General features: G+C 37.1%; 1 protein-coding gene across 12 annotated transcripts in view; it reads right to left on the reverse strand.

Annotated features, from left to right (window-relative positions):
* Fars2 (phenylalanyl-tRNA synthetase 2, mitochondrial) overlaps window positions 1–15,126 on the reverse strand; it is a 509,857-nt gene that overhangs the window by 348,713 nt on the left and 146,018 nt on the right. For all 12 annotated transcript variants that reach the window (XR_012450765.1, XR_012450764.1, XM_074082961.1 and 9 more), the window contains exon 3: window positions 10,175–10,334. Coding sequence is in view for 10 of the 12 variants with exons in the window: in XM_074082961.1 (XP_073939062.1) it covers window positions 10,175–10,334 (160 nt within the window). In the remaining 2 variants the exon portion in view is untranslated. The remainder of the gene's footprint in view (window positions 1–10,174; window positions 10,335–15,126) is intronic.

Below are 15,126 nucleotides of genomic sequence, written 5' to 3' on the forward strand. Positions count from 1 at the left end.
GCTGAAATAAATTTTTTAAAAATGGCATCATCTTAGAAGATACAATCTAACCAGGGAAATTATCCAGCCAACACCGTGAAAGGCACCTGACAATTCGATCTCTTCTGCTTCTGTGTAAAACCTACAACCCTTTGAACTAAGTATCTAGTAAGCAGCACATGTGACATGTCTTTTTTTTTTCAGATTTCTCAGTATTGCTTTATTTTACTGACTTCCTTTAAAATATTTTTGAACAGTAATATGTTCACAAGGTTCAAAAATCAAAGCACTTTAACAAGATACATCTCACTATATAATAAGGCATTGGTGAAAGGTTTAACTTCCAGCCCCTGATTTTGTCTGCCCTCCCTCTCTTGAACCCTTCTAGTAAATTTAGTTTCCTTTTTATTATCAGAAGTGAATACAAATGTCTACTTCTGCTTCTTACATACTTGTAACATGCCCAATATTTTATTATTAAAAAACAATGCTGTAACAAAATACCCTGTTGGGCCAAAGAGTAAATGCTTTTATAATTGTAATAAATATTGAACTGTTCTCTATAGGTGTTACATAACATTTTGCACAAACATCCGTTCAATGCTTTTCACAGAGGCCATGGCAAATGACTAATTAATTGGAGTCAAACTAGAGCTCAGGTTCTAGAAGAAGATCCAGGATGCTGCTCATAAGGCTACCAACTTGGCCCCCTTAAGCCGCTACTGTTGTCAGTGAGACAGCTGAGTACCCACAGACAAGATTCTCAGGTCTTTCTGCCTTTCTTAATCAACCCTTGCTGCAAGTTTCATCCTGTCTCTCTCCTAGCAAAGAAAAACAGTGTCCTCCAGATTTGGCAAACATGCCACTGGTGGTTATAAGGAAGAGGAGGCACATTTAGTATCTGAAGCATCCATGTGGGAATAATATGGATGTTGATGCCATTTCCAAAACCCACCTCACAGGCAGCACAAAGTCATTCATGACTTGCACTTCATTCCCATCCAGGGCCTTACAAACCTGGCAATGCCACCACTGTGACTCTTTAGTGTACCATATATATCTTATATGTCCACATAGCCACATACTCGAGTCCAGTGCTACAGACTGCTAAGTAGAATAAAATCATTCCTACTACAAAGTTAATGCTAAACACCATTTTGTCCTTCTTCCAGAGGATAATAAAATCCTCTAGTGTGGGACTTTCCAAGCATACACTAGAAAACCTTAGTACTGTTTCAGTCACAACAACTCCCTCTGCTAAGACATATACAGAGTAATAGGAGAAAAATAAAAGGCTAGCAACTTCCCCCACCACTCGTGATGGTATAACTGGTACTGCAGCTGTCAGTCTCCTGTTTGGTAGAGACAGCAGCGCTTCTAACTATTGCCTTGGGACCCCTCCACAAGAATCCTTTTGATTAGGGCTTGGATCTTAAAGCAGTATCATTTATCCACCTCACAATGAAGTTAGAAATGGCCACCAGCACAACTTCTTGAGCCCCCTCATTCAAAAATTTGGTCTGGGCTAGGAGAAACTAGAAAAAGTGACATTCCCCTGCTATTATTAAGTAGCAGAGAGGATAGTCTAGCAGTACTCCAGTTTTTGGGAGAGACACAGCACAGATCCTGTGGGCCCCAATCCTACTCCCCAATGTATGCTCAAGGGAAATTATCTTCATATATCTATGGAGTATACAAAGAAGCCTTGTAGACAAAAAGCTCACAGTCTCCATCAATCTAGCCATACAATGACCAAGGACACTGATCTCTGAGAAATGAGACTTTACATCACTTCAGGAAAAAAAGAGAATATACAAAGCACCCAATGATCAACCTGAGCTGAGAGAGAGAGCTAGGAGCCTGGACAAGTCAGGATGGCAGGAGTGCATAGGACAAAGTAACAGAGAAAAGGGAGATGCATAGGGAGAGAGCTCTGTAGCTCTGTAGAAGATCCCCTTCAGAATTCACTGGAATACTAATCAGTGTATGCATGGAGAAATTACCCTTGCCCAGGAAACGCACCACAAAAGAATTAGAGGGAATAATGGTGGGAGCTCCCCTAGTACTAGGAATAGTGCTGGTTCCAATCACCAAGTGAGAAACCTCATAATTTGCAGGTTATCAGTTACAGTACCAGGAAAAACATTGCATCAGTTGTGGGGAAACCAACTCCATGTTAAACACTATATAGGTCCTGCCTAAGAAGACTTAGAAAGAAGACTCAAAAAACTCATTGTGTTTCTCAATGTGTGAGAAGACTCAAAAAGTTCATGGATGTTATTAGGAATACAAAAGACCCAAGGCAGCACCTGGTAAAATTAATATTAGCATCCTGTAGACAATTATCAGGGATGCAAAGAAGAAAAAAGTATTCAGTAGAGAAAAATCAATAGCAACTTAAAAGAAACAACAGGGCCAAGCACTGGTGGCTCATGCCTGGAATCCTAGCTACCTCCCAGGTAGCTAAATCAGAAGGATCACAGTTCAAGGCCAGCCCAGGCAAATAGTATGCCGACTTTATCTTGAAAATAACCAACACCAACTGGTGCTGGTTGTTTATACCTGTAAGAGACAGATCAGGAGGATCACAGTTCTAAGCCAGCCCAGGCAAACAGTTTGCAAGACCCATGTCGAAAAATTCATCACAAAAGAAGGCTGGTAGAGTAGCGCAAGATGTAGGCCCCAAGTTTAAACCCCAGTACCTCAAAAACAAAAGAAAAAAAATACCCAACACAAAAAGGGACTGGCAGAGTGGTTCAAGTGATAGAGTGCCTGCCTAGCAAGTGGAGGGGGGGCCCTGAGTTCAAACCCCAATACCACCAAATTAAAAAAGAAACAAACAAACAACAGGTAACAGTATTAGTAGGAAAAAAGACATTAAATACATATTATAATGGCATTGAAAACTAAAAATGTTAAGTAGACCTAGAAAAGATATAAAAAAGATATTAATTAAAGCACAGGAATGAGAAGAAAAACATAATAATGGGATTAACAGCAAGTTAGATACTGCAAAAGAAAAGATTGGTGAACTTGAAGATATAGCAAATGAGACTATCCAATATAAAAAGCAGACGGGAAAAAAAAAAAACAGGGCAAGAAAAAAAGAGCATAAGTGAACTAAAAGGAAGAGTTTCAAGTGGTCACTTGAACATATAATTAGAGACTCCAAAGGAAGGAAGTAATTAAAAACATTATCTGATTCCTAAGGTCATGTTCTGTGTCCATCAAACACCTCCACTTATAACTCAAGACACTTCACATCTCCATTCCACAGATCCCAAGCCTCACAAAAGTTAACACACTGCAGTACTCCCCAGAAAGAGCACGCTGCTATGAATTACATCCTAGCTACAGTGAGCACAGGCAAGTCAAAATTACATGATGGCAATGAGTGTTTTGCTACTTCACTGTCTAAGAGTTCTCTCAGAAAGACAATCCTATCCAAATCAGATAGCATCAGCCAGCCCAAAAGAACTGATTTAAAATTATTAAAAGTGATAAGCTTAAAATATTTTAAAATAGATTCAATTTTAGGAACAAAATAGAACTAACAATTATAAACATGTTAATCTCAATCACTTTCACTTTATTTACATTAAGAAGGATTCAAGGGCTGGCAGAGTGGCTCAAGTGGTAGAGTGCCAGCCTAGCAAGTGCAAGGTCCTGAGTTCAAACTCCAGTAACATCTCCACCAAAAAGAATGAAGGATTCATAAATAAAAACATATAAAAGTAAGTGTATATGCAAGTCATGGGGTCTTCATTACCATTACCTCCTGATCTCACTCCTGACCAGGACACCATTGACAACACAGGACCCTAGGAGTTTTGGTGAGATGGCACCGTGTTTTGGTCCCTATGCAGGTCGGGTTGGCAAGCAGGTAATTTTGGAGGAATTAGCTCCTATGGAAGGCAGAAGTGGTAAGCGAAAGAAGGTTGGGCAGAGAGACCAACTGCAATCAGGTACAACAAAGCCTTATGGTTGCTAGAGCTCTGGAATGGACAGTAATCGTAATTGCCCTACAGAAGGCCTTTCTGTTCATGTCACATTCAGTCTTCCACATTCTGTAGGAAGGCCTGAGAAGGACATGTCCCAGGGCAAGGAGGCTCCTGGAAGCTGAGCCTATACTTCAAGAAGCTGGCCCAAGAATGTCACGCCAACCTGAACTCTTGGAGAAGATGCTGGGAGGTACATTTCAATGACCACCATAGGCCCTTTTCTTTTAAATAAGGAGAGAGAGACGTCTCTCCCAGAAGGCACATAACTAGTCAGCAGGGGAATGGTACAATCCACCTCTCATTCAGACTAGTTAATCTAAACTGTACTGAGGGCCAATGCATTATGAAAGGAAACTCCAATGTTTGGCAAAAACATGGTGCCAAAGAAGGGTTGTAAACCCTAAAGGATAGAAAGAGAAGTTAAAATGTTAGGAACTCTAAATCCTCACCTTAGTTGCTCTGAAGGAGATATTGGCCAAACAGAGTCCGAAATATACAGAAAACATTTGAGAAATATGAAAAATGACAATGAATTCCACAGGCATAAAAACAGTCTAAAGAATTATTTTATTTCTTTCCAATCTAAAATGATAACCTCTCTTATAATAGCCTTAGGATGCTGGTACAATTGAAATGTTAGCAGAAAATAATAAACATTTGAGGGAAAGAAAAAAAACTGAATCTAAAGTACCTGTAATAACAACAAACTGCCACAAGGAAATAACGTGTTCTAATTTTTAATTTTGCTTTTCAAGAACAAAGGAACTCAATAATAATAATAAAAGGTGAAAAGCCTAGACAATAAAAACAAATATATTTGAGCACAAATATTCACACAAAAGCAGTTCCCATTCATTAATTACAGAAAGACTGAAGTTGAGGTTTTTAAGTGATATTGATACCCAAAATGCAATTGGATATGATGCAGAGGCTTTGCCACCAGGAGTCAGAGACCAGGAGAGACGGGGAAGGAAACAGCCAGAAGCAATACCTAGAGATAGGCCCCATTTTTAGTTAGTTTGCTTTCATGTCATGGTTTTCATAGGCCTTAGTGTTTCAGGAATATTATTAAAATGATTTGTTCCTATTTTCAAAAAAAGCAATCTTTACCATGGGCTCAGGAGTCAGAATGCGTGAGCTAAAACTGTGTCTCTGATGCTGTCAGTTTCCCTTATCTGAAATACAGAGATTATTATGCCTGCATTATAGATGTAGGTCAAAAGAAAACACTCCTTATAAAAAGGCTCAGCACAGTGTTTGATTCTATCAACTATTATCTCTATTCTGCAATTGTCTTCACTATTATTGCTATTATTAATCTAAATGACAATCAGATTGATGGTACCTAGGCAGGTTTACCAAAACATTTTTCAGAAGCTTGCAAAATAGATAAATAAATAAGCACAAACAAACAAAAACAGACCACCAAAAAATAAAACAAACAAACAATTAAATGGTGCCTCTGAAATGCCTAAAATAGGAACAAGACACTTTTATTGAGCGATCAGGAGAAACAGCCAAAAAAACATCAAAAGATTGGTACAATTCAGTATAAGCATTGAAAAAACACACAGCACAGTCTGTTTTCTACAATACAGACCCCCTGACTCTTCAAGTTCATTAACAGCCCTGAGTTTGGGTCATCTTCCCACGCTGCTCAGTACGTGCCCTGAGAAATAGCACAACAGATGTAACAAGCCTGGCAAACACACCAAGGAACAGGCTCACACACCCTTTCTAGCATGGCTCTCAGCAGTACGCACAGCAAAGACACACCAGGACAAGGCAAAGGTGTGTGGGCAGCATTTTCAGGGTGATGGTGTGAATGGAGTCAAAACTGATCATCGCTGGAAGGAAAGAAAAAGCTACAGGCTTTTCCTACAGGCTTTTCCCACAGACTTTAGTGCAACATGAACACCACATAATTTCCAAGCAGGTGAATTTTTTACTAAATTCCACTCCACAGCACTGCTAACTCCATCTTACAAACAAAAAGTGAATTTGAAGATTCATAAAAATAGCAACACTGATCTGTAATGAAATCTAAAAAGTCCAGGTAAACAATATTTTAAAGTAATAAAGCAAATGTATGCCTGAGGAAAAAAAGCTACAATTCCATTGCTATTTTTCCTAATCTTTGACATGAGCATGCCTACTACATCAAGACAGACATCGCAGTCAGAAAAACCATGTATCACAGAAATGGTTTTTTATAAGGAAATGTGCTAACTGGAAATTCTCATTTCAAAGCATGGTTTTGAAAGCTATACAAATACAAGAATTAAAAACATTAACACCAAAGCAAGTTCAGGACCAGATTCAGACGAATGCATATCCTCTATCTCCACAAGATCTAGCACAGTGTTTTCTTTCTAAAAACACTTGCCAGTGCTCAGTGAGGATGTTAAAGCCACTCTCAACACCAATATGACTGCTAGGCCAGTCTGGGGTAAAATCTCACCCTGTTAGACACAACAAAGACAAAGCAACCATAACTATCAGCCTGATTTGTTTTACTCATTCCTCAGAGGCTCCCGGCTTTAACTACCTTAATTTCCCTTCCTTCCCTTCATTTTATCATATTTACACATTTAGTTAACATTTTCAACTTATAAGGTAACTTTCACATGTTATCTCATTTTATTTTTGAGTGAAATATTATTTTAACTTAAAAGTTACAAACTGAAACCTAAAATATTAAATGACCAGATGAATATTTTCAGAATAAGAGGATAAAAGAGATATTCATAGTAATATTTCTCAATCCACACTGTGATTTCTCAATGAGCATGAGATTTGCTATTGACTATTTTCCTTTCAGTCTCTTTTCTTCTTTCTTCAGTGTTATACTGCATTATACTTGTTTTCAATGACTAACATTATGTCTCACTTATTTTGTTATCCTTCCTTCCTTTCTTCCTTATTTGGTCCCCCAGCCCCTTTACTGCTAATTCTCATTCATCCTCTGCAAATAACCTGGGTTGTCCTCCACCAGGAGCCCCCTTGGAGCACAGCTCCCCCTGCAGGAAGCCCTTGTGCACTAACAGGCTCTTCCTGCTTCTTTAGCACAGGATTTAAAAAATCTGTATCTCCTAGAAAACAGGGATTGTATCTGGTTTATTCCGTATCATGATGCCTGCAACCCAGTGGAAAACCAGTTTCTAAATTTCACAAACATCAAATCATTTGATTACAGAAATGTGTAGAAAGACACGAATAAGGTGGGCCCCAAAATATCCCTCTGTAGTGACAAGGGAAACCCTCAGATGAACCTGAATCTTTCTGCAAATCTACTAGCAAGAGAACACTACATCCTGAAAATACTATAACCTCGTCTATCCTACCCTGCCTCTAAAACAGTCTGAACAACACAATCCATCTCCCTGTATTTCAGTGTTAAGTAGATTACTGTTAAAAATATCACAATTCCTTTCCTTTATCATAAAGTAAGAGAGCCTGGTTATAACAGGATTTTTACATCACCAATCTCTGTCTGAAACCTGTTCACTATTACATTACACCATTCTAATATGAAATATTTCAAATCTGGAGACAGGAATAGAAAATAGCAACCATCCATGCCCCCATTATTACATTTTATCAAATCATAATATTTTTTCATATTTAACTTCATACCTTTTTGGAAAAAAATCAAACATTATGAACATTCTGGAAGTCTGTTCTCTATACCCTCCCTAATACCCTTCCCCACCTTCTAGAAAAGATAGCATTCTAAAGTTGGTAATATCCTTTTTTAAACGTATGCATATAAAGAATATATAGGATTATTTAGTGGTTTCTTAAATATTGCATGAACTGTGCATTTGACATTATGGCAGTCAGCTATTCTAAATACATATTTGAGTTCATGTGCAAATAGGGGAAATCTAGAGATGAATAAAGAGCAGTTAGTATTAATGTCCAGGCTAGGAACGGTGACTGTGACTCCCACAGAAAGCCAGAACTTAGTATTAGACCCTATTTTTTCACTATCTCAATACTTACAAATATTAGATTTTGCAGGGGTAGGAGTTCTGGGACTTAAACTAAGGGAATCACTTGAGTTATGCCTCTAGCCCTTTTGGCTTTTAGTTATTTTTTCAGATGGAGGTCTTTTGCTCAGGGACAGCCTTGGGCTGTGATCGTCCTCCCCATGCCTCCCACGTAACAAGGGACAGGCACTACCACACCCAGATTATTTTTAAGATCAGATCTGGCTTTTTGCCTGGGCTGGCCTAGAGCCACAATCCTCTTGAGTAGCTGGGATTACAGGCAAGCACCACAAATGTTAGACTTTACAATTACTTCCCCTGTGAAGAATGACAAAAAATATTCCAGGTGGTTTCATTGGCTCTTCCCTGTTTCAAAGGGTAAGCATCATTTCATAAATTCATTGGTTATTCCAGACATATCAAATATTAGCATGATGAGCCATTTATCTCTTAGGTTGCTTTTTGCTTGCTTATTTGGAAGAGTTATTTTATATATACTGAATGCTCATTTAATAGAATACTACATTCCTTTTAAATTGAAATGACTGGCCATCTTAAATGTTGCTAAAGCAAGTAGAATCTTCATATATTACTGGTAGGAATGTAAAATGGTATACCCACTTCAGAAAACAATTCAGTATACTTAATTTTCTTGGAAAATTAGCACCTAACATGTGATCTGTTCATTCTAATGACATTCTAAGAGGAGTAAAATCATACATAAAAAGATTCATATATGAATATTCACAAAAGCTTTACTAGTAATAAGCCCCAAACTTAAAACAAACAAATTGTCTACCAATGGGTTAATGGATTGCCTGTGGATTAGAATACTGCTAAGCAATTACAAGGACTGGACTACTGACACACATCACAGAATGGATGACTCCCACAATTATACTCAGTGAACCCACAGACAAAAGAGTGCAAACATATGAGTCCACTCATATAGACTTAGAAAATGCAAACTAACTAATAGTGACAAAAGCATACCACTGGTTGCCTCAGTAAGATGTAGGAAAGGCAGGAAGAAACCTTTAGGGGTAAGGTATATGTTTATTATCTCAATCTTGCTGGTGATTTCAAAGATGCGCTTAAAACACCAAAACTTAAAGACTATGCAGATATGTTCAGATTACTGAATATCATTATATAAATTGCAAACTTTAAAAACTATTTTAAAGTCTATTTTATGCCAATTACACCTCAGTAATACTGAGTTTTTAAAATCTTTTAAGAAAAAAAAGAAAAAGGAGAGCCAAAACCATGCTGGGTTTCCATCTTCAAGCATTTTCTTTTTCTTTTTTGGGCAGTGCTGAGGTGTTGAACCCACAGCCCCACATACAACAGGCAGACGCTCTACCACAAAACTACACCCCATTCTCTGAGGCATTTCTTAAATGCAGGTTACAATGCAGGAAAAACCCTAACCTTTGCTTCACATCGTTCTAAAAACAAAACTATCATCTCAAGTTAACTTACAGATAGTTGGGGTAAAAGTGGGTAAAACCAATGAAAAACTTTCTTAGAAAAATAATTGAAGGCAAGTAACTAAAATGAGACCATAACTATTGTTCCTATACAGGAAACTCACCGCTAATATTTTTGTTGTTGATGGAAGTAATCCATCCATGTGTAAATAAATAAAATTTTCCACTGGACCTATTCACATGATTAAGAAACCTGCCCATCCATAAGGAAAGGGGGAATGAGGATGAGTATTTTTTCATATATGAAAAAAAGAATGAAACCTGTTAAAATTGTTGTAAAAAGGCGGTGGGGTGAAAAGGAAAATGATGGAGGGGATAAATCTAACTAGGATATATTGTAAGCACATATGTAAATATCACAATGTACCCCCCTGTACAAATGTTTTATGGTAATAATTTTTTTAAAAAACAACAAAAAAAGAAATTTGCCCCATCAATCAAGTCTGACCTGATAATAAAGTAACCCAATCACACTAATCACTCATCACTCTTACGCAAGGATTTAATCATTTTTATTTCTCTAGCTAATTCTACTTTCATGTTCCTAGTCCTCAACTAAAATAAACCGAAAACAAAAAGTCCATAGGTTTCATCCCACAAAGAACTAAACCACTAAACCATATCTTATACCAAAAATTATCAGGATATAACCAACCTCAATAATTAAGAATATGCTAACTGTTAGCAAAGACAAAGATATCTGAGTACCTACCATCTCCAAAAAGATGTGTCACAAGCCTGGTAAGTGTCTGCTTAAGGTCAAACTCCATGAGCTTTGTGGCCTCCATGGTATGTGTCTCTTGTTTATGGCCAGAACGAGAGCTTTGTTCAAAGAGCTGCAGGCTTTCTCCATCCTGTATACCAGCAAATAACTATAAACCAAAAGGAATAAAATAAATACATAAAACAGAATTCTAGTCAGTCTATACCAAACAACATTAAAACAAATTTTCTTCTGAGTTATAATGTGGAAAGAAGAATTATATCTTATAGTTAACAAACATACTGAAATTACGTGCATGTTGAACCACCTTTGAGGAAAGCTCTGATATGGAAGGCCTCTAGGGAATTAAGACACTTTGTTGATCTCTCTGTTTTAATTTGCATGAACCTGTAGTCATTTCCTAATCAGAGACATTATTCTCAACTCTACTGGAAATATAAGTGAGTCAGATGTTCAGAATGTAAAATAATATCTCGAAACCATCCCACAGGATCTTTATAGTATTACCTGAGACTAGGTGACTAAGTATAGTCTAGGAATTAAATTCTAATAAAGTCCAGGACAATAGGAAAGGTGTTAGAATTAAACACTCTACCTCCAAGGCTTAGCACAGGGGCTGACACATATTTCTGCTATTTACTATCTATGTAAACTCAGGCAAATGATAAAGTAGCTAAGCCTAAAGTAACAATTTATAAAATAGAATAATACAAAATTAAGAGATTTTATGACAAAAAATAATGCATGAAAATACAAAGTAGTTGGCACAGTGCAATGATTAAATAAAATTTTCTTTTTTTGTGCTACTGGGCTTTGAACTCAGAGGCTTAACACATGTAAGGCAGGTGGTCTGTCAGTTGATCCATGCCTCCAGACCTATTTGCTTTAATTTTAGGGTAGAGTCTCACATTTTTGCCTGGTATGGCCTGAACTACAGTCCTCCTATTTATGTCTCCCACATCACTAGAATGACAAGAGCCCCCACCATGACCAAGGTGCTAGTTGAGATAAAGTCTCTCTAATTATTTGCCTGGTCTGGCCTCAACCTGTGATTCTCCCAATCTCTGCCTCTGGAGTAGGAATTATAGGCATGAGCCACAGCACCAGGCAAATTTCATCATCTTTATTTAGTCATAAGGCACTTTGCCAATAAAATGAAGCATTCCCATCTTTGGCAACACAGCAGATAATGAGCAAATGACTCTATCATTCTTTTCACCTGAGTCCCACAAAATAAAAAAATATTTTATTTAATGAATGAATCAAACTATCATTATTTCTAGTAATGTTGAGTTGGATTAGAACAAACTCCTGATAAGAACTACTAAAAAGCAGAAAAACTGTAAATGCATCAAAAAAACAACAAAACCAGAAGAAATTACTAAACCAAAGTCTACAATAAAGGATCAAGCCAGAAAAAAAAATGTCCAACACAAAGCCACTGACAGTCTCTGCTTTCCCAACACATCAAGTGAAAATGAGAACATGGATTGTGACAATTTACCACAGCCAGTGAGACAAAAATGAAAGCCCAGAATCTGACCAAGATGGAGTATCTGATACACAGTGCTGAAGGACCCATCCTCGTGACAAGGATGAACACAAACATAAACCAGTCTTGTGGTCAGGTGTCACAATTCCTAGGCAAAAAGAACACCACTGGGCTCTGAAAGTGGACTAAGGCAATCACAGACTGAAAGTGCCTCTAAATGCCCAACAAAATCAACCACGGCTTTTCAGAAAAAACACCCTGCAGTCCTAAGTAATTCAAACCTCAAGTGATTCTTACAAGGGCTGGAAACAATGACAGCTGCAAGGTCCTAGTGCTTCTTGTAAAAATAATTTATGGCAAAAAGAACAAATTTTTTAAAAACTATTAAATACAATGCCCTAAGCTTAACTTGAAAGCAGAATGACCAAACATCAAAATAACTGTATAAAAAGACAGAAAAACAGGCAAAGTTCCAAGGATAAGGAGAGATATGACATTCTAATACACTATAAACCTTTGAGGTGAGCAAGGAAAAGATGAGAAAAAATGAAGGAAAGAGAACAGGAAAATGAGCGAGGTAGGTTCTAAGTTTGATCTAAAATTCCTACCAATAAGTAGTCTTTGCTAGCTATTCATCTGATAAGGGACTAATATTCAGAATCTACAGTGAATTCAAAAAACTCAACCCCCAAAGAATCAACACCCTAATGAAGAAATGCACATATGGATTAAACAGAGAACTTTTCAAAGGAAGTGGTAAAAATGGCCAGTAAATACATGAAGCATTCAACTTCCCTGGATAAAAAGAAGTACAAATCAAAACTACACAATATTTCATCTCACCGTAGTTACAATGACCATATTCAAGGACAATAACAACAAATGCTGGCGAGGATGCAGTGAAACAGGAAATCGTATACACTGTTGGTGGTAATACAAATTAGTACAACCGTTACGGAAAGCAGTATGGAGATTTCTCAAAAAGCTAAAGCTAGAACTGCCGTATAATCCAGTGATACTGCTCCTGAGCATCTACCCAAAGGAACGTAAGTCAAGATATAATAGAGACACCTGTATATCTATGTTTACTGCAGCACTATTCACAATAGCCAAGCTATAGAAACAAACCAGATGTCCTACAACTGATGAATGGATAAAGAAAATGTGATAATGACGGGGTGTGTGTGTGTGTGTGTGTGTGTGTGTGTACACACATACATAGAATGGAGTTTTACTCAGCTATAGGAATAATGGCACATGGTTGGAAAGTATAAGGACACAATTGGGGGCCATCATGTTAATTGAAGTAAGCCAGGCACAGAAAGACAAATGCCGCATGTTTTCTCTCAAATGTGGAAGATAGATCCAAAAGATAAACATATACACAAAAACAAACATGATCATAAACAAACTCATATGTAGAACATGTTTGCAGCAGTGAACTACTTTATATATCTTGGGGAAGAAAGGAAAGGAAAATAGCATCACAACATTATAAAACAAAACATCTGTGTTGGGTAGAGGATATAAAGACATGTATTGAAAGCTATTGAAAAACTGGAGGGTGGGGAGTAAAAGGGTAAGCAGTGGAAGGGGATGAAGGAACCAATTTAAAGTACACTCACAGCGGGGAACATTTGAGAAACCCCTTGGAACATCAACTTAAATATTAATAATGAAAGACAGGACTGTAAAATAGGTACAGTGTGTGTGGGAAGAGAGTGAAGGAAGGAGATTACGGTGGGGTATATGGTGGATGGACTTCATACACTTATATGAAACAGAACAAAGAAACTTCTTGCAATTGCTTTAAGTGGGGCAGGGGAGGGATCAAGGGGGAGAGAGTGGGGGTGATCTAACCAATGTACAATATAATCCTACTTGGAATTGTCACAATGAATCCCCCCATACAAGGAATATATCATAATTTAAAAAAAAAAAAAAAGAGTAAGTCACACTCAATGTGAAAAAAAAAAAGTCCCCATAGACCATTTCAGGGACTACAGAAAAGAGATGTAAGAGTGCTCAATTCAAAGTGACAATAGTAAAAAAGCAGGATTGTAGTGGTACAGAAAGGGTAGAAGAAAATGAAAGAAAACCTTTGTAATTCAGTAGAAAGGAGTAAAAAATACAAAATTAAAATTCAGAGTTGTACAAGATAAAAATATACCTAAAAAATTTTCACAAGAATTTATACTTTGCTACACCAACAGAAGAGGGCACCCAAGAACTAAGAAATCTTTCACCCAACCAAAAATCAACAAAAATTAACAAGAAAATTCACTAAGACAATAGAGAATTATTATCCCAAAATCAAAAGGCCAATTCAAAACAGCTCAACTGACGAAAATCCACCATCCTATCAGCTAAAAAGAAAACTAAGAAGCAAAAGAAAAAATGCAAAATAATACTTGGAAACTAAACTAAATATGCTCAAGCATATTTAATTAATAATTAAAATTGTATGAATGGGAATGGGATATAAAGAATGTTAGGGTAATAGCAGTGATAATTCTCTAAGTGAAACTTTTTATACAGTTCTGACTCCTAGCATGTTAATATTTAATCCACTCAAAACATGAAAAATAAAATCCGTCCAGAGCTGGGGAGAAACCAAAGTAAAATATAGAAAAATAACAACAGACATTATTCTAAATAAATGACAGCCACATAGAACAGAGTAAAGAATTAGCTAAAACAACTTTGTAAAACAATAGTTTAACTCATTTTTCTAAGGTTATGAACAAAATAACAATAGAAACACTGCATAATAATATTTTTTTTTCTTCAGAGGTATGCGTTAACAATTCCAAAACTAACTTAAGTGTATCCTAGGAAGGATCAAGTGAATAAATGTATGTGGTTAGAAGAATCACGCACATTCTCACTGTCACTGTCAAAGATAATGGGGAGGGCTGGAGGTGTGGCTCAAGTGACAGATCACCTGTCTAGCAAGTGTGAGGCCCTGTGTTCAAGCCCCAGTAAAGCAAAAAGCCCACTACTGCAAAAAGAGTAGGGGGAAAGAAAAAGAAAAGAGGCATTATGAAGGGAGGAGTTATGTGGTGCTGGCTTGGCATTGGAGCTACCCATAAGAATGCATTCTTAACACAAATATAAATAGCTCAATATAGAAATAGAAATAGATGTACATAGATTTCTTAGCTTTGCCCATTGAGAGGACCTAGGAGTAATGACATGCCTAGTAGCAATAAGTATACTTAGGTCTGGGTTTCTAAATACAATTCTTTCATAAAAGAAGAATTCCTTACAGAAATAGCTGGTTCCAGAGCTAGAGCAGAGAAAGTAAAAGATGAACTGGGGATATCTGGCTGAACCAAAAAAAGTATGTCAGAAGATACAGGAGACTACCAAAGGGGTTCCCAATAGCCAAATCTGAGTCCATGTGAGCAATACAAACAATAATAAAGTAAGTTTAGCAACAGATTAC

This window comes from Castor canadensis, chromosome 8 (assembly GCF_047511655.1).
Source record: "Castor canadensis chromosome 8, mCasCan1.hap1v2, whole genome shotgun sequence".
NCBI classification, from domain to species: domain Eukaryota; kingdom Metazoa; phylum Chordata; class Mammalia; order Rodentia; family Castoridae; genus Castor; species Castor canadensis.